We start from the raw sequence: 25,739 nt of genomic DNA on the forward strand, positions 1-25,739 counted from the left end.
GAAGCTTTTCAAGGCTTGCAAAATATGGAATTAAATGATGTCTCTGCAGTAAAATTAATATTTTTGTAACTATGCTCAGGTTTTCTGTATCTGTAAAGGGAGGGAAGAACCTGTACACAATTTTAATACTGTTTGTGATCGAAACCGAGATCCAGATCGGCATTTTTTTTCTTTTTGTGTGTTGCAGCCCCTGTACCTCACAGATTTCGCAATATGCTGCATTACTGTCTCTCTTGTTCTAATGACTTTATTACTAAACCACATGTTAGATTAGTGCAGATACTATCAGTTTACTCTTTATGAAGACCCACTAAGAGAGATCTTGCCTTCCCCTGTGATCATAGATCAATATGGCAAAGGAGGCTTTCTATTATTAAAACCCCAGCCTCTCAGCAACATGAATGCTGGGCTCCCACCATGTTGCAGCATGGCAAGCCAAGAGCACAGCGGGCTGACTCTGTCACCTGAGCTGTAAAACAGCAGGCGGCTTGTGGGACATTACTGATACTTGATGTCAAATGGAAAAGAGGTAAAGGGGGAAGATGGAAAGAAATGTATTGCACAGTTAAGTGAGTTTCAAGAGAGCAATACTGTCAAAGGTTTTTACTCACATCCTTTTTCCACATTTACATAACAAGACAAGTAAAGTATAATAACGTTTTTCAAATTGCCAAGAAATATTACCAAAAGTTTGAACACAAAAAGTAGAGAGGGTACAGGCAGATCAAATTGCGAAACCCAACAAACCACAAAAATGTAAGAGAACGAAGTCAGTTCACTCAAATAGAATAATATAATTTGACATAGAAAAATACTCATCAACGATATTACGGGCTGCTCTACTATCAGTGTGGTCAGAGGAGGAAGATTTTTTCACTTCAGTAATGGACTGGTCCATGTTGGCAACAAGTCCAGCTTGGCAGTAATGTCTCTTGTGTCTAATGAGTAGGTTTCTGCTGACATAAAGCACAGCGCATAACCAGAAAGCAACAGAATAAAATATCTCAGGGCTGCACATCAACTACGTAAGGTTCAACCCCAATCATATGCATTTCACCATGCTGAAATTATGCACATCCATCATTTGAAACAATGGCATGTGTTCATTAATGTAATTGAATACAAACTGTGCATTAAAAAATATATGTATGTAACATTTATATATTTTCAGAGTATGTTTAACCTTGCACACTGAAATGTTTCACTTGGCTGTCACTCCATTACATTCTATAAAAGGAAATCAATCATTAAATAACATTGTTTCAAATTAAGGCTGTGAAACCATTCAACCACAAGCGTATATCTGTTTTGCAGGATTTATATAAAAATACATTTGCTATAGACTTCAAGACTTAATGAAGACTTAATATATCACATGATATGATTTAATTAGATTTAATCCTTCAACAACATTTAATTCTACAGTTATATAAAAGACCTTCATAACTTTTTCAGTGATAAGCTCTTTTTTATTATACAGAGTGCTTCATTTTAGAAACATTTTGTATTGCAAATCTAACCTATTAATGTACAAAGATTAATGTTACTGAGAATAAAACAGTGAAAAAACATATTATAAGTGTTTTTATTACATTAAATCAATATAGAATGTGCTGACACAATTCACAATATCTCAATGACAAGTTTTCAAGACAGAAGGTAGGTAAAGCATGAAAACAGTAGAAGTTACCAGACCGGCACCACGTGGGCATCAGTATTACCGCCAGTGGGGCAAACACAAACACTGAAAAACTCATAATATTTTTTCAAAAAGTACTGAGTGCATAAAACCAAAGCATCTACCAAAGCATCCCCTCTGTGAGCTGTATGCAAGGTTATTTTTTATAGCTGCAAGTCAGTTACACTTGTGGGGATACAGAAGCCCCATTATGTCAATAACAGACAAAGTAAGCCCTGATATACAATATTTATTATATTGTTGAATTTATGTTATTGTTTTACCAAACTTCTCAATGAAGGTCTCTTGGTATTTTATTGACTGGAATGCCCATTCTTAGTCTTAGTCTTTTGACATTTTGTTTTACTTGAATTAAAGTTAGGAGGTTGATAAAACATGCTGAAGGAGACCATCTGGGACTTTTTTGTAAGACAGTATGTTTTTTTCTTTTTCCTATTGCTCACATTTATCAGGCCAATGTCTCTCTGACTTAAATGGATTTCTCTGACTCGAGTAATAATACATGTCAGACACAGATCAATCTGACGGACTGTAGTTTGGATCCGGTAAGAGACTCAGTACACAGCGCCGGCTGAAGCCTTCTGGGCCCTGGGTCTGCTGCTAACTGATTAGGGAACACAATTTTCACAGGTGCAAATTCAGCCAAGTGCATTTAAGACCGGACGACTAAGAAGTCCCCAGATTACAGTTCAACAACAACCTCCATCTCCAATTTGGGAATGTGAGTCAGAAAGGCTGGGTACTAGCAAATGTAGTTCTGTGTGTCCCACAATTGCCAGGAAAATTCCATCGTTTTAATCAGTGTAGTATCACGAAGCTGCTATCCTAGCAACAGGACCAGGAGGACATTGAATTGAATCTCATAGCTCTGATGAAAACCATTACAACATCCAAATTGAGCTATAAAAATCATTGTCTGAATGCAATTTATTATAAATGAATTGCAATTCTTTTAATCAGTAAAAAGGTTTTTTTAAATGTGTCCCTTTTCAGTGCATACTCATCCCAGTGATAGTTAATTGCATTTCAAACATCCTAATAGATTCAGTTCTATTAGCTTCTACGTTACACAAAGGAAACTGTTATACATTTACAAGCATAATATCTTCAAAAGCCCTAATAAAATATCACCTAACTCATTCGGTTCACATGGCAACCAAGACAAGTGAAAATCAGGTGACATTTCCCAGCCTAACCACCTCACACACCTGCAAGTCAAATGTGAGAATACCGGTGAAAGGATATTAGGGATCAGTTCATCTGGGCCCTGGGTGGAATCAGATGGTAACAGTGATGCTTTCAGGAAAACCAAAACTATGCCATTATTTTAAACCTAACCCACAGATCCATAAAGTTAACTGAAAAAAGACACCTACGAGACTACAGCCACCGCTGACGATGTCTGCTAAACTGAAAAGTCAAGGCAATTGGCCCCTTATCACCTCCTAAGCAGTTTAAAATACAATATTTCCTATCCTGACAACGAGAACTGCTGTGGAGTCTGAAAGCATAGTGCTTTATTAACCATAAATGCCTTGCCCTTACCTTTGCTACAAGGGGAGTCTGCAGCCTTTCAGTAGCCGACCTAAACACGGCTGTTTGATGCTTTTTATATCTCTCCTCGGGCTTATCCCTGATCTGCACATGAACACGAAGTATAGTGTATTAATGCATTGGAGTAAACAAATAGTAACACAGTGTACTTTGATAACTGAAATGGCATTAGCCACATTACCATTATCATCATCATCATCATCATCATCATCATATGTGTCCTTGTATTTAGATTTACAAGATTGTATAGTTGGTTTTAAGACAATCTAACATTTCAAATGGAACTCGATGAAAATAAAATAAAATAATAAAAAATATACTCCATCATGCATTTTACTTTGTTTTTTACTAATGGTAAAACAAGCAATTTTGGAACAAGCCATTTTTCACTGTCCTTCTTGCAAAATGTGATAAAGTGTTCCCTGAAATTGTTAAAAAGTTTATACCTGAGGAAACAATTTATAATGCAATATCAGGTTCATTTGTGCCGACCAAAGGATAATTACAAACAGTTGTTAAGCCATTTAATCATTTTTCCTTCATTTATTTATTTATTTTACATTTTTGATTTTCAGTTTTTTTTGTTTTACTTATTGTGATTGTGAAAAGTACTGGAGAGGCAGCACACAAACAAGTGTGTTGTATGTGGCCACAAAAGCTACTCCTGTGAAGCACCATGCACCATGAATCACCTGAAAATGTACAATCCTATAATAATAATCAAAGTCTATAATAATGTGTGATATGATTGTGATGGTTATCTTTCAATTCAAGAACACTACCCAAAGGGGGAGGGGTTACGTTAGTTTCCATGGTAACTAATACAACACATTTTTCTATCAAAGCTGCCTGTAGGCCCATTCGTGTGTCACTCAAACAGAACCTTCCCGTTTCCTGTTTGTATAACTGGTGTCGCATGAACCGAAACTTCCTCTTTACCAGGAGTCTGAACTCCCGAGCAACTCTTTGCAGCGTGTTCTCTTTTTCAGATAACCGGGGTTGGAAACACAGCCTATCGTTTCTAAGGGGTAAGAAAATGGTTTCTGCACCAGTATCTGTTTCTGAACTTTTAACTATAGTTAGACAACATTGATTTAATTCATAAACATTGTATTTCCAGGAAGTTACATTCACTTTAAACTTATATTTGTATTTACAATTGATATTCATAAAGTATCTGAAAGAGACATTTATTAAGCATGTTCCTAAGCTAAGAGCTGCATCACTAAAAAGGCAATTCTTCAGTGAAGTTAGCTTTACCTGGTACTCGGCTGGACCCGGGACTACCGAATCTTGTTTAGTCACAAAAGCAGAGCTTCGACTTGCAGTTGATCCAAATCCCCCTTTTCTACTGCTTTCCAGGTAGGCCTTTTTAAGACTTTCATGTGCAACTCCATAGTTAAACATGTTATAAGCTCCAGGACCTACCAAGCAACAAAACGCGACACAGGAAGTCATTAATTACTGATATGAAGTTTAGTTTTTTCATAGATAAATGTTGTTGGAGTTGTTGTATTGGTAATATTATCACTATATTTTTGTTGAAGGGTGTGATAAATCAAATGTTCAAACAATTACCTGGACAATGCAAACAATGTGAGCTTTTTGGGACAAGTGGAAATTGAAGGTAAGTGGCCACTGCAAACCTGGTGTGATTGCTTTCCTAGAGTCGGGAACAAACCGCACTGCAGTTAACCCAAAGGGACTTTTCTTCAAGCCTGTTATCTTCTTCAAGCACTCCAAGGCAGTGCGCGGGTCTTCGTAAGAGCCTGGGGCGGGAACTATTGACTTAATAGATGCAAATCTCTGGTGAAACACATGGAGAATATTCCATTATTATTTATCTTAAGACACAATACTGTATGAGCTGCTTTAATATGCCAATTTCTTTATTTCACTGTGAACACATTATATTTTCATGGCCTGGGTATGCCAAGAGCCCAGAGGGTAAATGACACCCAGGAGAAAGATCACATCTCTAAACGTCCTTGTAAAACAAATTGTGATATAGTAAGTGGCAAGGAAGATAATACAATCAATTAACGTAATAAACTAATTAGATTTTTTTTATGGACTGGGAGTTATACATACAAATTGAGCATCTTAAAATCCCATGGAGGCATTGTACACTTCTGATTAGATAAACAGCCCAAGTTCCATATAAAAACTAAAAAGTTAATATATTCTACATCGTCAGTTCTGCAGATGGCAAGTGGCTTCCTATGAATACCTTACAAGAAATGTCTTTATTATTTGCATTTGGCAGAGTTGTCATGTGTTGTAAAAATGTAACGAGCATGTTCCTTCAGATCTGTTGCTGTTGACTCAACTTATACTATCCATTGTCATGCTAATTTACCCTCACAGGAACAAATGGGGATGAGTAACAGAGGTGCACCGGCTAGCTGGGATCAGATGTTTCAAAAGTAAAATGTAGCAGGTAAAGAGGCCTGCAAATATTTGCTTTTATATGCAAGAATCACTTCAGATGATTATAGGAGGAGGTCCATTTACGGTTTACTGGTTAAAGTTGAACCCCTATTTGTTTTCTTTTCACACTTTTTTCAATGAGCTATGAGACATTTTGCCAGGACCCATTTCCAGCATTGTTACATTGAGGGAAAAAAGTATTTGATCCCCTGCTGATTTTGTATGTTTGCCCACTGACAAAGAAATGATCAGTCTATAATTTTAATGGTAGGTGTATTTTAACAGTGAGAGACAGAATAACAACAAAAAAATCCAGAAAAAGTTATAAATTGATTTGCATGTTAATGAGGGAAATAAGTATTTGATCCCCTATCAATCAGCAAGATTTCTGGCTCCCAGGTGTCTTTTATACAGGTAACACCTTTAAGAGAGTGCTCCTAATCTCAGCTCGTTACCTGTATAAAAGACACCTGTCCACAGAAGCAATCAATCAATCAGATTCAACTCTCCACCATGGCCAAGACCAAAGAGCTGTCCAAGGATGTCAGGGACAAGATTGTAGACCTACACAAGGCTAGGCTGGAATGGGCTACAAGACAAGATCATGAGAACGGTGAGGAATCAGCCCAGAACTACACGGGAGGATCTTGTTAATGATCTCAAGGCAGCTGGGACCATAGTCACCAAGAAAACAATTGGTAACACACTACGCCGTGAAGGACTGAAATCCTGCAGCGCCCGCAAGGTCCCCCTGCTCAAGAAAGCACATGTACAGGCCTGTCTGAAGTTTGAACATCTGAATGATTCAGAGGAGAACTGGGTGAAAGTGTGGTCAGATGAGACCAAAATCGAGCTCTTTGGCATCAACTCAACTCGCCGTGTTTGGAGGAGGAGGAATGCTGCCTATGACCCCAAGAACACCATCCCCACCGTCAAACATGGAGGTGGAAACATTATGCTTTGGGGGTGTTTTTCTGCTAAGGGGACAGGACAACTGCACCGCATCAAAGGGACGATGGACGGGGCCATGTACCGTCAAATCTTGGGTGAGAACCTCTTTCCCTCAGCCAGGGCATTGAAAATGGGTCGTGGATGGGTATTCCATCATGACAATGACCCATAACACACAGCCAAGGCAACAAAGGAGTGGCTCAAGAAGAAGCACATTAAGGTCCTGGAGTGGCCTAGCCAGTCTCCAGACCTTAATCCCATAGAAAATCTGTGGAGGGAGCTGAAGGTTCCAGTTGCCAAACATCAGCCTCGAAACCTTAATGACTTGGAGAGGATCTGCAAAGAGGAGTGGGACAAAATCCCTCCTGAGATGTGTGCAAACTTGGTGGCCAACTACAAGAAACGTCTGACCTCTGTGATTGCCAACAAGGGTTTTGCCACCAAGTACTAAGTCGAAGGGGTCAAATACTTATTTCCCTCATTAACATGCAAATCAATGTATAACTTTTTTGAAATGCGTTTTTCTGGATTTTTTTGTTGTTATTCTGTCTCTCACTGTTAAAATACACCTACCATTAAAATTATAGACTGATCATTTCTTTGTCAGTGGGCAAACATACAAAATCAGCAGTCTCACTATACTTGACATGCCAAATAACCATCCAAGTCAAAACAACCACAGATAATCACACAGAACACATTTAATGGCATATGTAAAAAGCCACCAATGTAACATGAGGAAAATGCAGATAACAGAATATATTCCTTCAGATCAGCACAGTATGAGTATGGATTACATTTTAATCTTGTTCTATAACTCCTTTTTAGAAATGAAATCACTCTGCATCTATATAGGCGGGTTGAGCAGTGCAAAGAAGCATGGGATACCGAGGTAAGAAGCATTTCTGAGACAGACTATTGATTTACATAAACTTATACTCAAACAATATACTTTCCCATTACATGATGAAGCAACGGACTGTGAATTCAGGTATCAGGTGAAGAAAAGCCTACCACAGCTTTGTTCCTTTACTTTACCAGTGGGAACCCAAAACTTAAGAGCAAAATATCATTTAAAATATGGATATCCATTTGCGGAAAATAAATGATTCCCCTTGATATTTTGTGTGACATGGCTCTGGGCGTATGTGAAAGATATTCAAGGTTAAAACAATTCTTGGAAGGATTTTCATTTTGCATAAAACCTAACGGGAACAGTTTCGCAAATCCATTTTCATAAAACAGCAAAGGAAAACAAAATATATCATGCATAGATATGTGCATTGAAAAATGCGACATAAATAATGAAGCTTTCATTAAATATTTTGCAGAGTTCCGTGTTAAATATAGCACAATGTTCTGAAGTGTATTGATTATCTTTATTCTGGTATTATCTCTAGTAATTATGCCTTTGGTCATCGTCAACATAGCCTCATGATAAGTTATTCTTAGTAAACAAACTTCTAGAAAAGGGGAATTCTGTGGAGAAACTTTTTGTTTTATATTGTGCTTATGAATATGCTATTGAAGAAAATACGGCATAATACAATATACCCTTATGCAGCACTTCTCACTCCAAACTACACCAGGAAAGCTTTGTATATCGCAGTGCTGAAGAGCTTGTGGATAAAGACAGAGCAGCTTCCTCTCAACTTGGGACCAATACAGCAAAGACCCCAGTGTTTCATGGAATTGTACCTAATGGGATAGAAGGTAAACTGTGCACCTGGGACAATATTAGTCTATCTTACCCCACTGATCTAATAGGGTCCCTCCCTGGCCTTGTCCTTTCCACTGGGAAAAGGAGAAAATAGTACTAATTTGTCTGATTGTGCCATGGCACCTGCAAATGAACACAGTCAATTCAAGTACTATCCGCGCATGGACTGTAGGATCGGTGTCTGTGAACAAAACAGATACTGTGACTTCATTCCTGTCTTTCTCCATTCCAACACACAGCCATCTCTTTGACAAAGTATAAATCTCCCCCTGTAGATGACAAATGGCAGTGAAACTTGTGTGATGTGCAATTTTCACCTGCAAGTCTTGCAAAAAGATCCAATATAACATATTTCTTATAGGTTTTTTTTATTATCAGAAGAAAACCTCGATTGACTTCTAAAAGAGATTATCTCGGCTGCTTCTGACAACTGTGCTGAAAGCACACTGATGACAAAGCTCTGTTGACAACTTAAGTAAATGTAGACATGTTTTGTGCATATCTACCACCTTCTGTTTCATAATAATATTATGCAATGTCATCCCACATTCATAAAAGGGGACCAATGACAGCAACCACAGGATTCTGTGTTTTTTTCCATAAAGTAATAATGTGTTTGTTTGTATGATTTATGTAATGAAATGGATATTAGACAAGTTAGTAAAACACTTATTTATAACTCAACAATAATGAATAATGTTATTTATGATTTGTTTAGATCACATACATGTTCCAAAACATCTGGAAAGTAAAATCAAATTACATTTTTTTGCAGCTTATCCAAATACAGCTGTTTTTTAAAGAATGTATCAATTTCTTTGTATCCAATGTATCCAAATCCCCCTACATTTGCACCCCAGGCCCACAACCTGGTCAAACTTCCTGGAAAGAGAATACTGCACTCACACAAACAGAGGGAGAGTAAATACCAAAAACAGTTCTGCACTGATTCATGTACTAGACATAAGAATAAATATGACAACAGAAAAAATATTAAATTTTACACACGGGGTTCATCTCGCTCATCAATTCCAAGAGCATCATTACGTCCAGTTCCCCAGTGGGACGCCAAAAGGTTAACTCGCATAACATACTGTAAACCAATCATGTTAGTTTATTGCAAAGCTGGGCCAAGCAGTTATTGTAACTTGAACACACAATCTGGCATTTGTCCATTGGATGATAAAAATTGAGTACACATCATATAAATAAGGGGTCTTACCTTTGCCTGAGAAAGAAAAGGTGGGTTGAGAGCTGGTGTCCCACTGTGTGACGTGTTCGGCCTTTCAAACTGGCTCTTAATTTCATACTTGCCTGGACCAGGTATACCCTAAATCAGAAAACAGTATAGGCATATAATTAGAATATGCACAGACAAAGCCAATGAGGAAAATATGGCAGCAGGATAGCAGTACTCGAACAGACAGGGTATCAATGGACACAGATTGACGTGTAATGTTCATCACAAAACAAAGGATATAAAGTCACACAATGTCCACAGACAAGGCTGATCAGTTTTTTTACAATATCATATGGTGTGTAAATAAAGATAAAGCGTCAAAATGTGGCACAGTTTAGCTTTTATTTTTGTTAATAACTTTTTAAATTTTAAATTTCCAATAGCTTCCTTTTGTTTCAGGCCATATTGAGAGATGACAAAACGTGATTTAGACTTCTTGTACGGTACTGACACTGTACTCTCATGAAAAACAGGGCTCTGAACTTTTGTATTGTTGAAATTAAGAATAATTTGATTGCATAGCCTGCAATTTACCTGCCGTATATTTGAGGATAATCTCTAGCTCTATGGCCTTGGGGTGTTGATATTAATATTAATAAATATGTCTTCAGCATTGAACAAAAGCTTTTCGTTTTTCCATGTAATTGTTAGATTTAGTTTTACATGAGACAGTAATGGGAGGCACAATGTTATCGAAAGGCTTCCAAATTGCAATAAGCCGTTGAGAGCAATGACGACTCAGTTATGGAGATGACGAAGTGTGGGAATAAGTGAAGATCACTAAGTAACAGAACAGAGGTCACAGAACTCAGAGCTAGTGCCATTAGCCAACACGTTGCTTGGGACAGCCAGCTCTTCCACATGATAAGTGAGCCATTATGTTGTAGAGGGTGGCAACCATGCATCAACCTCTGACCCAAGGAGGTCAGACTCACACAAGCCACACAATGCATGATGATATATAGACAATTAGAGACTGCAAGACAAATGTTGTAATTTGGCCGTTACCAAACTGGTTCAGTAGGCAATGTCATTCACTATAGATCTTTATTTGCATCACCCTTTTAAACACTATACAGTAACAGTGTATACTTTTTATACTTTAATATTGATTTATTTCTATAATACATATTAGAAGTAGTAGTAGTATGTAAAAGAATAGAAGAAAGAGAGAGAATAAGAAAAAAGGAAAAAATAACTAAAGGCAACATTGAAAACGGAGTCTGCTTTTCAGCAAGAAACAAATTAATGGAATTCAAGACTTGCCAGCGAAGGCCACAACACTGCACTATGCAACACAATTTATGTTCCTGGGTAGTAAGTGTTATTTCCTAATTGCTTATACCTCAAAAGTATAGAAAATGGCAAATGTCCCCACAAACTTTGCTTTTGTGACCAGGACAGTGATATTTTGAAATGTACCCATTTCCATATTAATTTTGTGTCTTTTATATATGTGATATGTTGTATGTTTTGATTTTATGTGAACGAAAAGACACAAATTCTCCCGTTTTCTCATTGGAAATAGGTACATTTCAAAATATCACTGTCCTGGTCACAAAAGCAAAGTTTGTGGGGAATAATAGCAATTTTCTATACTTTTGAGAGATAAGCAATTAGGAAATAACACTTACTACCCAGGAACAAAAAAAAAAAAAGTTACACAGTGTTATGTTAAGTAAGGGCATGGTTGACACAACAGGGTTGCATAAGACACAAACTAAGAGAGAACGGTTTGACTGTAGACAGGTGGAAATCATTGTGAAGAGTATTTAAAATAGTGGTGATGAAAAGAACTGCACCTATTGAGCACAATCCACTATATGAGCCTGCATTAAATTACAAAAATAGGGTTAATAATGCTGTTAGAAATAAAGCTAGACCTTTAGAAGACTAATTTGCCAGAGAGGAAGAGAAGCCAAGAATTAGTGATGTGTTTGAACTACTGATTATTACAACAATCAGAGCACCCGCAATGACCTGCTACATCAACAAAGTTGGATTATTTGACTATTGTGTAGAATTAGAGCAAGCAAACCTTTATCCTCAATTCCTCGTCAGCTATAAGATGAGGGTGGAGGTGAGAAGAAACGGCCCAAATGCACTGTACTTTGATTAGCTCAAATTTGCTCATTGCCTTAGTACCTCATTTATATGCCATCACACTTGCACTGAAATGATGAAAAGATAATTTGTGACACTGACATGGATAGCAAATTAAGAAACTCAGATGTTAAGTAAAGACATCCTGCATCTCAGTATCCACTTGAATGGATGTGCACATGAAATTAAAGAGAAACCTCCAATTTAAACAAAATTGCAAAAATGTAGACAATGGGTTATATTCAGAAAAGACAACATGGGGTCTGCTGAGGATATATAAGTCTAAATATTGAGATGCAGACTATGAATAATATCCTATACAAAATTGCATAACAAGAAAAAGTTCCATTACCCAAATCTCCAGGTAGCATTGCTTTCATTTTCTGAAAGCACAAAGAAGTATCTCTGCTTGCTTGCATGTCCCTGCTGTGTGGTAATATTAAAAGACAGAAAATGGCTGCCGTGCCAAACAGGGGCCAAGGTTCTGAAGCAGTCCCAGTTATTCTGGGTGTTGTATGTGCGCTGTGTGAGGTCTGCATGTCCTATGTAGGACAACTCAACACGTCCTCCAGGTAGAGGCCCAGAGGGCAATGTAGGCAATAATGACCCATCTGTTCACCACCAGCAGCCACCACTTTCTAATGAAGACAGATGTGGGCTGCCCTACTCTGGCAGCCTGCGGGGTGCTAATGAAAGCACCTAATGGTCAGTGCCTGCCATTTTTGACTGATTGATGACCAAAAGGGATGCACCTGAAACGCCAACTTGGTAACATTATGTGGTCATTAGTCTTGCCACACACAATTCCTCCCTACTGCATTGAATCTCCAGCAAACTGCTGCTCAGCAACTATGTTAGTTCCCATTCCCAGTCACCTGCAATAACCTTGCCCTTAGAAGCCTGTCAGAAATTCAGCATGACGGCGAGAAACGCACCCCTAATGAGCCGTGTGATAAATAAAAATACTCTCCAGCTACCGTCTGCAGATTTAGTCAGGATTGAAAAATCAAAACAGGATACGAATAATAATAAATACGTGAAGAATAAAATAAATAAATGTGAAGCCAAACGGGAAGTGACAATAAATTATCAGACCAGGCTGTCCTATTAATACTGAGCAATTGGCTTTCTTGCCCGGTTCATGAAACCCATGTGACAAGTAGTTCCTGTTTAAAAAAAAGAGGTAAATTCACAAATGGCAAACAAATCATTATAACCAAAACAGCTAATCTACAAGTGCTGCACAATCTTGACTGCCCTGCTCAACCCATCTCTGACAATTTATGCTCTCTTGACGAAATCCCCATCCAAGTCACTTTATCAACATGAAGGCATGCAGTAAACTATATACTTAATTTCTTAATGGGGAATTCAGAATATTTATTGCATAAGTGTATATATATAGTTTCTGCAAATAGTATGTCTTATATGATCCTAAGCATAGGCTAACCATTTCATAAATTGTCTGCAAACTAGTCACATGTGCAAAAAGTCACCCTAAAGAAATTATAAGCATCTTATACTTAAACTGACCTGGATAAAAATTGGGTTAATCGTATTAATCAGCCAAACCAGACTCTCATTTATGACAACCAGGCGTGCTGAATACAAAATCAAATATCATTAATTAATGACTAGGCCTAATTCACCCAATCACGTGAATGGGATGGGATTTCCATTCATAGCCTCTTGATTGTAATTATCACTACAAGTTTTTATCTTTCTCGTTTTACAGAATTTCAGTATCAGGGTCTCGTCATTGCTGAAAGGAAATGAGTGAAATTAAACTGTGAACTGTTTCCGTTTCTTATTCTTTGTTTCCAGCTCTGGGATGTTCTGATATCTTGGCTGTAATTACATGTGCAGTGTGCTTCAGCAGAAAGACCGCCGATTTCTCATTAAGTGAGCTGCTCACTGTTCGGCTAGCATTGATCGTGGCGCTTTCTGGAAGATTTTGAGAATAATATTGGGTCACTACAGTCACTACAAGTATTCCTCATCATCAGAGAATCAACAATGCACTCCGAAGACGGCATCAAAAGAAACCAAAGATATTTTCTAATGGGAGTATTTCGTTGTTCAAATCTCTGATTGAACCAATCCTAATATCAACAACAACAACAACAACAACAATAAAGAACAATCAGTTAATACAAAATGGATGTCACCGTATGAATGGCTCGTTTGTACCAATGGGACCGCATTACATCTATGAACCAAACAACTGAAACTTAAAGAAAAATACAAACGTTTGCCAAAATGTTAATGCCTTAGTGGAAACTGGCCAAAATAGAGGATTTCTATTAGATCATATTGATGAATTGCTTAGATTGCACCTGTCTGTGATAGCTCAGTAGGATTTATCTGGAATTAAGTTGAATGTTGGATGCTGGGAAAGACTTAGACCTGTGAAACTGCTTTAATTTATCTTGAGCTAAAATAGGGCAACTGCCTTCCCTTTGCTGATATCAGAAGCCATTTGTGCTTTAGGGGAATTCTCCCTGGAAAGGCAGGCCCTGTTCCAAGAGGGAGTGAAACGGCTGATAGGTTACGCTAGGAAAAAAGGAATGCAAATGAGGAGTATTATAAGTTGAAGCTTCCACAAATATAATCAGCTGTCTCTGAGAAAATTCCAAAAATAAGACAGTTTCTCAGAATTTACAGCACAAAGCCTGTCAACGCTGGGGCTGAGGAGCATTTGTGGGTACAGGGTAAGTCAGTCTTGACTTTTAGATCACAGATGCATCCGGGCGAACAACAGGAATGCAAAGGCAATGTTCGAAAGAGTCTCTGCACACAATGTGTTGAATCCCTAAAAATGCACTGCAATTAAGTTCATATCTGCTGTAGTGACAAATGAAGCTGTGGAGGCTCGCCAAAGGGGTCAAAATGAGCCCTCTACATTGAAATGGAAATTCAGCAAAGGGGTTTATACCTTTAGCTTCTGGCAAATTGGGTTAAAATCAACCTTAGGTCATTAGTGGAAAAGGCTTGGTCTAAGCCTAGCCAATGCCAGACATTTGCCCAATTTACATAAGACATACTGTAAACTTCAGCAGATTGAGCTAGCCCAGCTTGTGGGAGGCCAAAGCCTGCAGGGCAGCAGAGTTCAAAGTTGCAATTTTGATAAATTAATAAATAAACAGATAGATTAGTAGGCTTTTCTGTTCATTTCAAACCCATTTATTAGCATCTCCTGTTCCTAATTGAGTAAAAATGAAAACTAGCGAAGTTGCAAAACTTGATGGCGATGTTGACAGATAAATACCTTTGAACAGCACCGGACAGGAAAAGCCCCCAAGGCAAATAAACCTGAAAAGCTACAATGGTATTACAATGTTATGTTTTTTTTTTCCATAAGGCAAATCATTGTGGGTTGATTGGTCTATAAGTGCAGCACTGGGAAAAAACAAGTACAAGGATCAAGTAGAAGATGAAACTTGAAAATGAACCTTCTTCTCCTCTCAGATTCTCTCATAAACAATCCCTGTGCAAGCTACTTTTTCTTATTACATATGGGGAAGATGTTTTTGTTTTTTGTTTTTTACAACTACTTACTCTATTAACTACCTTTATCAAAATTTAAAATGACTAAACTCAGATGTTGGCCTGGTCATAGTGTGATTGTCTTATTTTATTTTGATCTAAATTAGGTATTCCTTATTAACTTATTTAACTATGTTAAATCAGAAAATCTACTAATATAGGGGAACACCCTCCTTTCCAAGCTGTTAAAAAACAGACAAAAGTGGTTACAAAATGTCAGATTGTGGCGTTTTAGCGCCATCTATTGAGCACATTGTTATTTTCAGGATTAGCCTTTCATGTGCTACTATTTTTATGCATAGTGCTCACAGTTTGCCAGAGTGTGCGGTGACCATATGGCTCAATGATCAGGCACACTTTGAGACAGGATGCGATTTAAAAATTACCTTTAAACAGAAATATATTAACACTGAAATCAAGTATTATTAAGTACTGTAGCACTGCAATAACAATATCAAATAAAAGTTGATAATAACAAATCTGTTTAGCTTTGTATTCATTTCATTTTGTATTACTCACTCATTTTGTGTTACTTTTAGTCATTAATACATTAATCTCTCCTGTTTATGAGCAGATTACATATCAAAACAAACTTGCTAGTTCTCTCCCGATCAAATCAAACTGTTCTCTCGACAGCATAAATAGTGAACATCTGATTATGATTATCTGACTGGTGCACAATGAAATTAACTGCCATTATTCATGTCAATGCCTAATTTACATGTTCACTTATTTCAATTAAAGGGCAAATTTAAAATCCAGTCTGTCCCAAGCTGTTCTAGTGGGACACGATCTAAACAGTGAACAATGTCAGACTCAGAAAGACCACTCCAAAGAACCCTCCTGCTAAGTCCAAAATGCAACTTGTATTATCTCCTACCAAGTTGCCACTTTAGATTCGTCTTATGGTATAAATGCTGAGAAGCGCCAGGTTCCCCATGAAGACTTCTTCAAAGGTCATATTTTGCAACCAGAAATTACAGTAGCATGGTCATGTTTAATCAGATGTTATCCTTAAACATTCTCTCAAGTTTTTTATTTGTAAAAATGCAGTGCTGCAAGCAGGGAGTTCTCTATTTGAACTGATTTATTTTAATTCTGCCTGGCATGCATTTATTTAAAGTCAGTTAGAGAATGTAGATAGGCTGTCACCTTGACTTGATGTCATCTTGCTTTGGAATTGCTGAAATTAAGGAAATGCATTCAGCGCCGTTTAGCAGAAATTGTGCCGGCAGTCGTTGCCTTTGTAATCAGCAATCGAAAAGGAGAAGAAACCAAATGCCCTCCTAAGTCATACTCTGACACGGAAAATCTGAGGCACATAATGCTTTCATATTTCATTATTGATTTGTTTATGTACACATACAGATACGTACAACCAGGCAAACAAGCAAACTATTTAGTATTTTAAGAAGGACGAAAGGATTTGACATATTTGGAGAAGGAACACGAGTTGAAAAGGGAGGTTTCCAAGCAAATGGCTTAGCAAAAAGCTAATAGAAATTGCAAACCCGTTTAAATAATAGTCCAATACTGTCCCCCTGAGCATTCATGCTAACAAACAAACACTAAATCCTTTCTGGGGCTTTGCTGAGTTGCTTTTACCTTCTTCTCTTCCTGTAGTGGTACTACTTCATGGTACCGTGGGATAAAGAGCTCGTGCTTCTTTTTTTCCTCCTTCCTGATATTGACATTTTCATAATGCACTGCCCTCTCCCTACAAAAGATTCAGAGGGAGATTTATGTTTCATTGACTTAAACTGTAAGAAGAAGATCATCTCTAAAGTCAATCAATTTGAAATGCTTATCGTGGTGTTATATATCTGCTGCTGAAGCAAAGATTACGTTTTTTTTGTCTTTCTTTGCAGTCTTAATTACATAAAGTGGAGAAGAGACTAAAACGTCCTAGTTAGATATTGATGAGACTGAGAAACTGAAAAAAGAGAACTGAAGCAAGTGTGAATTTACAGTGTTGCACTCAAAGATGATTCATTATCATGAGAGAAGGCAATCAACACTTCAGTATGGGCATATTTTGAAATATGTACTCTTAGAAACCCTAAAAATAGCTTCATATGCTTTTTTGATGAATAAATAACATGCCTTTTACAACAGAATGTTTTTTGACCTTTGTTACTCTTAATGTACTCCAGATGCATAAAATCGTTGAAACATCTCAGACAAATGGTCATTAAGAATGATCTGTTTTCTGTAATTGAACGGAACAATATAAGGTTTGCCTCAAATATGAGATTTATGAATGAACTTAATGATTCCATGTACGTGGGACAAACCGCCTGGGACAAGCTGGGCTCCGCATGGTCAGATGCCCCCTGTGGCTTTGCGGGAGCCTGCAGGTTTGGGGGTGTTTAAGATAGTCAATCAACATCACATTTTCGATTGATGTGAGAGACGGCCAGTTGCCATTGTGAGCTTGTAGTGCAGAAAATAGAGCCTGGTTTTGACTGCGTGTGGGTTGAGGGACATATGCTTTGTCTGTTCCCTCCTGAAGAGAAACAGGGGTCACTGCTGTGGGCTCTGTTTAATAATTTGCGATTCTAAATGGGGGGGGCAGATAATTAGACAACTGAAAGCATAAAAAAAAAAATGCTATACGTCAAATATATCTGAATATAAATAATGCTATAAGTTACTGTGAGAAAACATTCAGGATCACATATCTGCTTGATATTTAATTATATGTACACGGAGTTCAAGAAGTGGGACCATATTTTATTCTTAGTTCTTTTCAAAATAATCTGAATGTCCGTGTAATTTGGTATGTTGCAACGAAAACAAATCTGACACGTACCATAACACCATATCTGAAGAATATATTAACCAACGTCCTAAGTCACCATTTGTAATGTTTTCTTCTTTTGTGTATGACGGTCTTGAAGGAGGAAGGGAAAAAACAGTGATATAATACAAGGCTGAAATGATGGTGCTTGGTGTGTTATTACTCACTCAGACAGGTCGTACTCCCCTGGTCCTGGCCCCTCTTTCACTTTAATCTCAAGGCGTGGTGCAGTGAGGTTTCCAAAATGAACCCCTTTATACTTCTGGGTAGCAAACGCTTCAGCCTACAGAAAGAACAAAAAAAGATGAAGAAATCCTTATTCATAAATCACAAATTGCAGTGGACTGGAAAATAAATTATGCATATGTCGCTACAGCACATTATTCATAGTGAGAAAAAAAATCTTAAAAATGTCCTCGCTTTCCATTTTTTATATATACACTAAACTCTTTGCAGGGAGTCCGGAAAAGTAACAATTTGCCTTCAGGTTCATTTTATAGCCCTGCCTCCATTGTTGTATGCTGCAACATGCATGTGTTTCCCAACCTGCTCTTGGGACCAAATCCATATCCGATTACAATCAGATTTGAAAACACTGTGGTGGATAGATTCATGAATAGATAGATACAAATGTGGTTAAAGAACTTTTTAACAATTTTTCTTAGCTATACTTGCAAAAACATGATTAACACAATGGATGGACTCTGTTGACAGTGACTGCAAAAAGTATCTCTGAATTAGGCTTACAAACACTATTATAAAATCAAGCTGGACTTAGACACTGTACTTGTGTGACACAATCTAGTCTTCAAGACCATGCTCCTATAATAGGCAGGATAATTATATCTCATGGACAGAGGAATTCAAAGATTTGCATTACGCATTGTGATCATGAAAATAATCTGAAATTGTACATTCTAATTATGATCTCAGATCATCTAAGGTTAAGATTAATGTTTCTACAGCAGGAGAGACAGATCAAATTGTGCAGGCCGCCTCTACTATAGTTACTTTAAATTCCATTTAAGTGTCACAGACTTCCTGCTGGCATTTCCAATAAGACTCAAGCTATTATTTATTTATTTAGGTCTTTACTTTATATTAGTCTATTACACTTGATCAGTGCCATGGAAATAGGAAAATGAATACTGCTTGCTGGAGATCAGAACACCAATAACTACACCGTTGCCAAAGTGAAAAGATGATTGTGACATCTCCAGGTCTGCCTGCTGAGCGATACATACCCCAGAGCAGTAATCACCAATATTATACACCCACCCTCCACTTTCTATAGCACGTAATTCAGACTTACTGTATGAATAGGGATTTCATTTATTCATTTTCACTTAAAAGTGACGTGGGTTATGGCAAGGGCAGTTCATCAATACAGCGAACTGGACAGGATACATCTGTCATAGCCACTGCATGATCTTGTAAATTACAATCAAGGGTACAATGCTTTTGTTTTGCTTTGACTCCTTTTCCTTCAGTGTATAATTTTTCAAAACTCCCTGTTTGCCAGGATTGACATTTTAAATTCACTCTTCCAAAATAATGCAATTAGACAGCTACTTAACTTACTGACCCAAGCATCTTTAAGGTAAAATTCACATCTATCACTGGATTAAAAGCCTTTATAAGACTTGGGGGGGAGAATAAATTGATGCACTCTTGATAACCCTAAATCACTAAGCTCTTTATGCCTCTGCTCAAAGTGTTGACACAACCTACTTCAAGGTCATTGTTGACTTGGTAAGTCATTAGCAAATAAAATATGGTTTAATTGAAGCAAAGTCAGCATGGTGCTGCATTATTTTAAGTGAATATTGTAATATAACTTGAAGAAGAATTACTAATAGTCCCTTATGTTGACATCAGAATGGATGAACAAGGTGCTTTGCAACTTTTAAAAATGACGCTCCCATAATTAAGTATGGAAATAGATTCTGCAAAGACTTAAGAGCCCCACTGGTGCATTAATTTAGCTGCTAATGGACTGCTCACTGGTTCTACCACACACAGGTAGTTCACAGTGTAAGGGGCACAGTTGCCAATATGTCAATGTCAGTGGTGGCACGGGAATAAGAGCAAGGAAAGATTTTTATATTTTTCAGCTACTGATCTTCAAGGAAAGAGAGACAGGGTTGTCACAATGCATGCTAAGCATATGTAATGGCAGATTTGATCAATTAGAGCAGTTTACAAAGCACTATATGATCATCAGGTAGTATTTTAAAAAGTGAAAGGTGTTGTCATTGTTAGTATTGAGAAGTGGGACGAGGAAAAGTGCTTTCATGGGACATTCAGTTCTACTTCAGACTTTAAATGTGAGAGGAGTTTGTGTAGTTAATGTTAACAAATTCAATGTTGTTTTATATTTATTGGCATGTGAGCTTGATAGTAAGAAGAAGAAAACTAGAAATTCTTAAATCTTCTATATGATGTCATTTAAAAAATGTACTTTGAAGACAGTGAGTCAAAACCTTTTTGCTTGAAACTTTTAGATCTCTTGAAATTGTATTTTTGTCTGTACTCTGTGGACTTCAGTGTATGTGTACTGCCATGCTTAAAACATGAAAGAAAACAAGAAAGAAACAAATTGGGGGTTATTTAAACAAGTACTGGCATTGAGTCTATTGGTGCTCAAGGTTACCCCCAAACATGCAGGGTGGGAGAATAATGCAATAGTGTATGGAAAAGACTAAAGACAACAGGACTGCATATTAATTATTAGCACTTAAATCAGTGGGTAAATGATGAGACCAAATCAAACTGATCTGATCCAAAGCAACCACCCAGTTCGGGATTCATGAAACTGTAAACACCTTTATAAGCTCAGTGTTTTCCTACTAGGCCTATATCTTCATAAAAAACAAGAAATACCAGTATGCTGCTTTTGTGTTTGTTTTAAATACATTGTCTTCATCTGTAAAATGATGTTCCAAAATAGTTCTAGTGCGAGGATAAAAACATTTAAGTCATTTATTATACTGGAAACTATTTTTGAATCCTTTCATTAGTTAACTGTAGGATTTTTTTTACTGCTAGGTCATTTATTTTTTATATCATCTCAGACAGCCAAGCAGCTATTATCTTTAAAGGCGGCCAGACTGGAACTCATATGATAATAAGTGCCTCTAAGGGTAAGACATTTTTTTCAAAGCAGAACCCTCTCTCCTATTTTCGTTTGAATGTATTTTTTTCCAGCACATTAAATGTCAAAAATGCATTGGTATATACAATTTAAAAACATGGCTAAATATATAATCTATAATTAAAGAAGTACACATTAAAATTATATTGTGTATCGTGGAAGGACAAAAGTATACACCAACTATTAACTTAGCAGTCAGTGTGTTGTGTTTCAGTATCCATATGGCAAACATTTAAATGGGGTTGGGAGAGTTGTAGGCATCTGTCCTGACATTCTTCCCCGTAATTAAATGTACATCATTTTTAAAGCATTCAAATCTATGATATTCTGGCAACAATGGCTGGAATTTTAATCGGATTCAAGAGTCAGGTGATTGAATGGCCAGTGCAGCCCTTTGACTCTCTGATTACTGACAGCAAATAACATATCTGAATATGAACTTTGGGTTCTACTGGACAAAACTTTGATCGATACACCTACTTTTAAAAGCAATACAGTCACCTGTCGCAGCCAAAACTGATCCCCTACTTTTATTTAAATAGCCAAACTATCCAAATCAAATTCAAATCAGTGACACTAAGGGAAAACTTCAGGAAACCAAGAAACATGTGTCCTGCCTACTGCATCTTCAAAAGAAAGTGGATACTTTTTGTGCACAACTGTTTCCCAGACTCTGTATTTAAAGCCCTAATTCACTGAGGAAATCTACCCCCCTAAGAGTGCAAGTTATAAAAAATAGTAGGGCAGCTCTAACAAGAATAGTATTTTGATAACAAAGTACATGAGTGTTTGGGGAAGTTCAAGAACCCATTTAAGAAACCGCATCTTTCAACATGACAGCTGCAAGGAGGGTGTAGAAGCGCGTGTGGAGCACTAGCAGCTCCTGGGGCCGGCATGTAATCGAGATGTTGCTTTCTATGACGGTTTGCGGTTCCTAGGAATATTGAAAAGCACTTTTTTTATTCACATCAGTGATCTTGTCGCCGCTTTCAAAATTATACTTTACTTTTACTCCGTGATGTTGAACTCACCTATTCTTTTGTTCACAATTTAATGACAGCGTGAAATTATATTTTAAAAGAACGAATACAATCCCGTCATCAAAACAGGTCACCCAGACGTTTAGGCAACGTCTCATTGTTGTTATTGTAAAATGAGTGACCTGCACTTCTCCTTCACAATGCTACTGAACGCTCCTCCTTTAATTTGCCACACAGTGCGGGCTGCTAAATTTCCCCAATGACTTGTTGTCTGAAGGGTATGAATGTAAGCTACGAGGAACTGACCCTGGGTACCGTATTCCTTCATAAAACCGAAAATAAGTAACATTGCCATTGGGATCCCAAGGGGGGCTGTTCATAAATCATATCGCTTCAAATACTTATTCAAGCAGGCTTCAAGGTGAACCCAGATGCTCACACCTCACTTAGCTATTTACTGAAGTGGGCCCATCTTCCGCACAACAACGTACGAGCTGAATGTGAAGCCAGGAATGACAGGTACAAGCCAAGGTTTAAGGCAGCCATTCGCACTCACAAAGTGTTGTTGCTAGCCCACACGGTGCTCAGCACCCAAAGAGAAACAATGCACCTTATAGTAAAACCCTCCTATACATTGCTGTCACACTCCTGGTGTTCTTCCCCTGTGCATTTATTTATCACAGCCTCTCTTTGGAATATGATTTTCTTTGAAGACGTAGGACTGTTTTTATGAGGTTTGGGAAAATGACACATATCACAGGGATGCAAATACATCTCAGTATAAATTAACAACATGACTGTCACACATTGCTGAGCGTGTATTTTAAGGCAATGGTCAAACTGTGGTCCAGAGAACAGCCGCAGAATCAGCACTACAAAAACTACCACACCAGTAGGAAAGTGTGTAGATAGAATATATCATTGTAACTGGAAAATAAGAAATGTCTATTCAACTGTGTTCACATCTCAGCAACACAACTTACATAGGCAGTGACACAATCACACAGACAGGTAGTCATGCTCTTAGACCTACAGTTACCGTCTCCCTGACAGCTGTGAAGAAACTCGCCCTAGTTTGGCTGTGCCACCTCATTCACCGATGATCTTGGATAACCTTTGCTCATGATTAATCCAAGTCCTGATTTATTTTACATGAGATTGCCATCTCTCCGACCTCTCTGATGAAAATGATACCTACTATCTTCTCAGTCTACCAGTGCACAGGCACAAACTGTGGCAGCACCTGTCATTACTCTATACAATCACCACAGGGCTCGCTGGAGGGTAAGTCAGCATATCTACAGCGGTCTCTCGATACTTTTGTGTAGGGAGTCTGTAATGGGTACTAGCGCAGCACAAAGGTAATTTCAAAGATTCTTTTCTCTCTTTTTTTTGGTTTTGTCCTAAAGGGAGGACGGGTTCAAAGGTGTTGTGATGTTACAGTATCAAAATCCATTAAACAGTGCGTTTTTTAAACATAAAACCACCTCCAACAAATATAAATGAAGATCACTACATTAAATATAGTGCAGGCATTTTCAAACAGGGGGTTTTGCTGTGTGTATTTACATAAACGTATATATTTAACAAGCCAGAAGTTATTTTTGGACCTGCCATTGAATACAAAATGGCAAGCTTTTCCTTATCAGTTTTGAAATGAACTCCCTATGTGAAAATAATTAGGAATATAGCTCAGCAGCTAGATGTTTTTCTGCATCACATTCTTCCGCCAGTCAGACAGCTTGGCTCATTAATCATAAAGACATCAGCTAGGTAATCCACAGAAGGAGCGCAGCGCAGTATGTATAGGTGCTCTACAATGGAGGAAGTCTAATAAAACGGTGAACTACATGTTTTCTTTCTATGTGCGTTTCTGAAATTGCCAGCCATTTGTGGTTTCATGCTTGGGAGAAGGATACTATAAATTGGAACAATGATATGTCGGGGTCAGTCCTAAATCCTTTTCATAACAGAGACATAATGCTTTCCTCAAGAAGAAAAAAGAAAAAAATGAGACCAGAGGTTTGACTGCAGCAGTCAGAAAACTGTACTAAGGGGTATTGACCCTTCTTTAATGAAAAGGTCCTTCCTCCTGTTCAAAGCAACCAAGAAAATACAATTTAGGGAATTCTGAAATAGTATAGGACTTAGGGGGCTTTGTTTCTTAAAGTGCTTTTGTGGCTGATTAAAGAGTGCCTGTCATTCATTCTTCCTAGACAATGCCAGAGCACGAGAGAGCGACACCAAATCACTCAGTCGTTTTCCCCTACATGATTCTGTGAATGAAGCCTTCAGGCGTGCCGGCTCGGGAATGGCCTCCACAGCTGTAGCCCAAATGAAATGTAAAGATCCACTGCACTCACTACCTGAGGACTGTAGAAAGCCGGGCCCAGGCTTTCATCCCTGGGAGGAGGAGGTTGCTTACACAGATTCCCTTCTTCATTTTCCTCATATCCGTACGCCTGGCCAGGTGAAGGGATTGAAGGAATGTCCGCCTTCTGCAGGTATTTCATTTGACATGCTCTGCCCTTAAAGAAAAAAGCGAGAGAGACAGAAATACACATTCTCATCTATTTAGAGACCGAAGTCGTAGTTTTACTATTCATCTCAATCTGCCATCCGTGAAATCGCGTGCAATATAATCCTACCAATCTTGATTTATTTCCTGCAAGAGTCTCTTCCCCCCGACTTCTGACTCTCTCTCCTGACACCAAGGAAACGACATCATAGGATCCAGGTCCAGGCACATCTGAAATGGGGTCTTCGAAACGTTTAGACCTGCTCTGAATACTTCGTCCTCCCAAAATATGTTTCTGCAACAGTCAGATAAATATTGTTGTTGTTGTTATTTCATACAATTAGTTTATTCACATTGATTTGTTTTGTTGACACCCTCAGCCCCTAAGTGATTCACAGTTTAGTTTTGGCTGAAGAAAAGAAAAACATGAACCGAGACAACTGGATACTTGACAGATACTGAGATATAAAATACAAGAGACAATTTATTGAATAAATATTTTTATTTATATCACTTTTCTTGACTAATAATAATTAGCAGTAGTAGTAATAGTAGTAGTATATTAAGCTGATAAACAAGCTTTGCTGATGTACATCTAACCGTAAGAACATAAAGTAGCCAAACGTTTGAAGAAGACAAGATACCTGACATTTCTTTCAACAAACTATCATCACAAACCAAAGCTTTAATTCCTGAAACTGACGAGTCTGTACAGAGCTTGGAAAAACATTTATATACTGTTCAATTCTGACTGAAATCAAGAATCACAATATCCTATACACCATCAATTCATTAATCATAGATAGATAGATAGATCTATCTTAATGAATTCTCAAGCATGTTTAAGATATATATTTAAGACTAAGTTCGCACAAGGGTTAATAATCAAACAGAATACATAAATCACTATGGCACCAAACCATCCAATACCTTTACAGGTGTGACATCATATTGCCCTGGTCCTGGAACAGCAAAGTCTGTGTTTGAAGGGTGAAATATTGTGTCTCTGCTTGACAGGGACAGAAATGGTGCGTAGCATTCTGT

At 37.7% G+C, this 25,739-nt stretch overlaps 1 protein-coding gene across 2 annotated transcripts in view; it reads right to left on the bottom strand.

Annotated features, from left to right (window-relative positions):
- Nucleotides 1–25,739, bottom strand: part of stpg2 (sperm-tail PG-rich repeat containing 2) — a 74,839-nt gene that overhangs the window by 45,976 nt on the left and 3,124 nt on the right. The window contains exons 2-10 of one of the 2 annotated variants that reach the window (XM_066712242.1): nt 25,626–25,735; nt 24,826–24,990; nt 24,544–24,705; nt 18,211–18,326; nt 16,849–16,960; nt 9,577–9,684; nt 4,900–5,059; nt 4,514–4,677; nt 3,245–3,337 (exon numbers count right to left, since the gene is read on the bottom strand). In XM_066712242.1, the coding sequence (XP_066568339.1) occupies nt 3,245–3,337; nt 4,514–4,677; nt 4,900–5,059; nt 9,577–9,684; nt 16,849–16,960; nt 18,211–18,326; nt 24,544–24,705; nt 24,826–24,990; nt 25,626–25,735 (1,190 nt within the window). The remainder of the gene's footprint in view (nt 1–3,244; nt 3,338–4,513; nt 4,678–4,899; nt 5,060–9,576; nt 9,685–16,848; nt 16,961–18,210; nt 18,327–24,543; nt 24,706–24,825; nt 24,991–25,625; nt 25,736–25,739) is intronic. The other variant, XM_066712243.1, reaches the window with a different exon arrangement.

The sequence above is a fragment of the Amia ocellicauda genome, chromosome 8 (genome assembly GCF_036373705.1).
Source record: "Amia ocellicauda isolate fAmiCal2 chromosome 8, fAmiCal2.hap1, whole genome shotgun sequence".
Classification (NCBI taxonomy): Eukaryota; Metazoa; Chordata; class Actinopteri; order Amiiformes; family Amiidae; genus Amia; species Amia ocellicauda.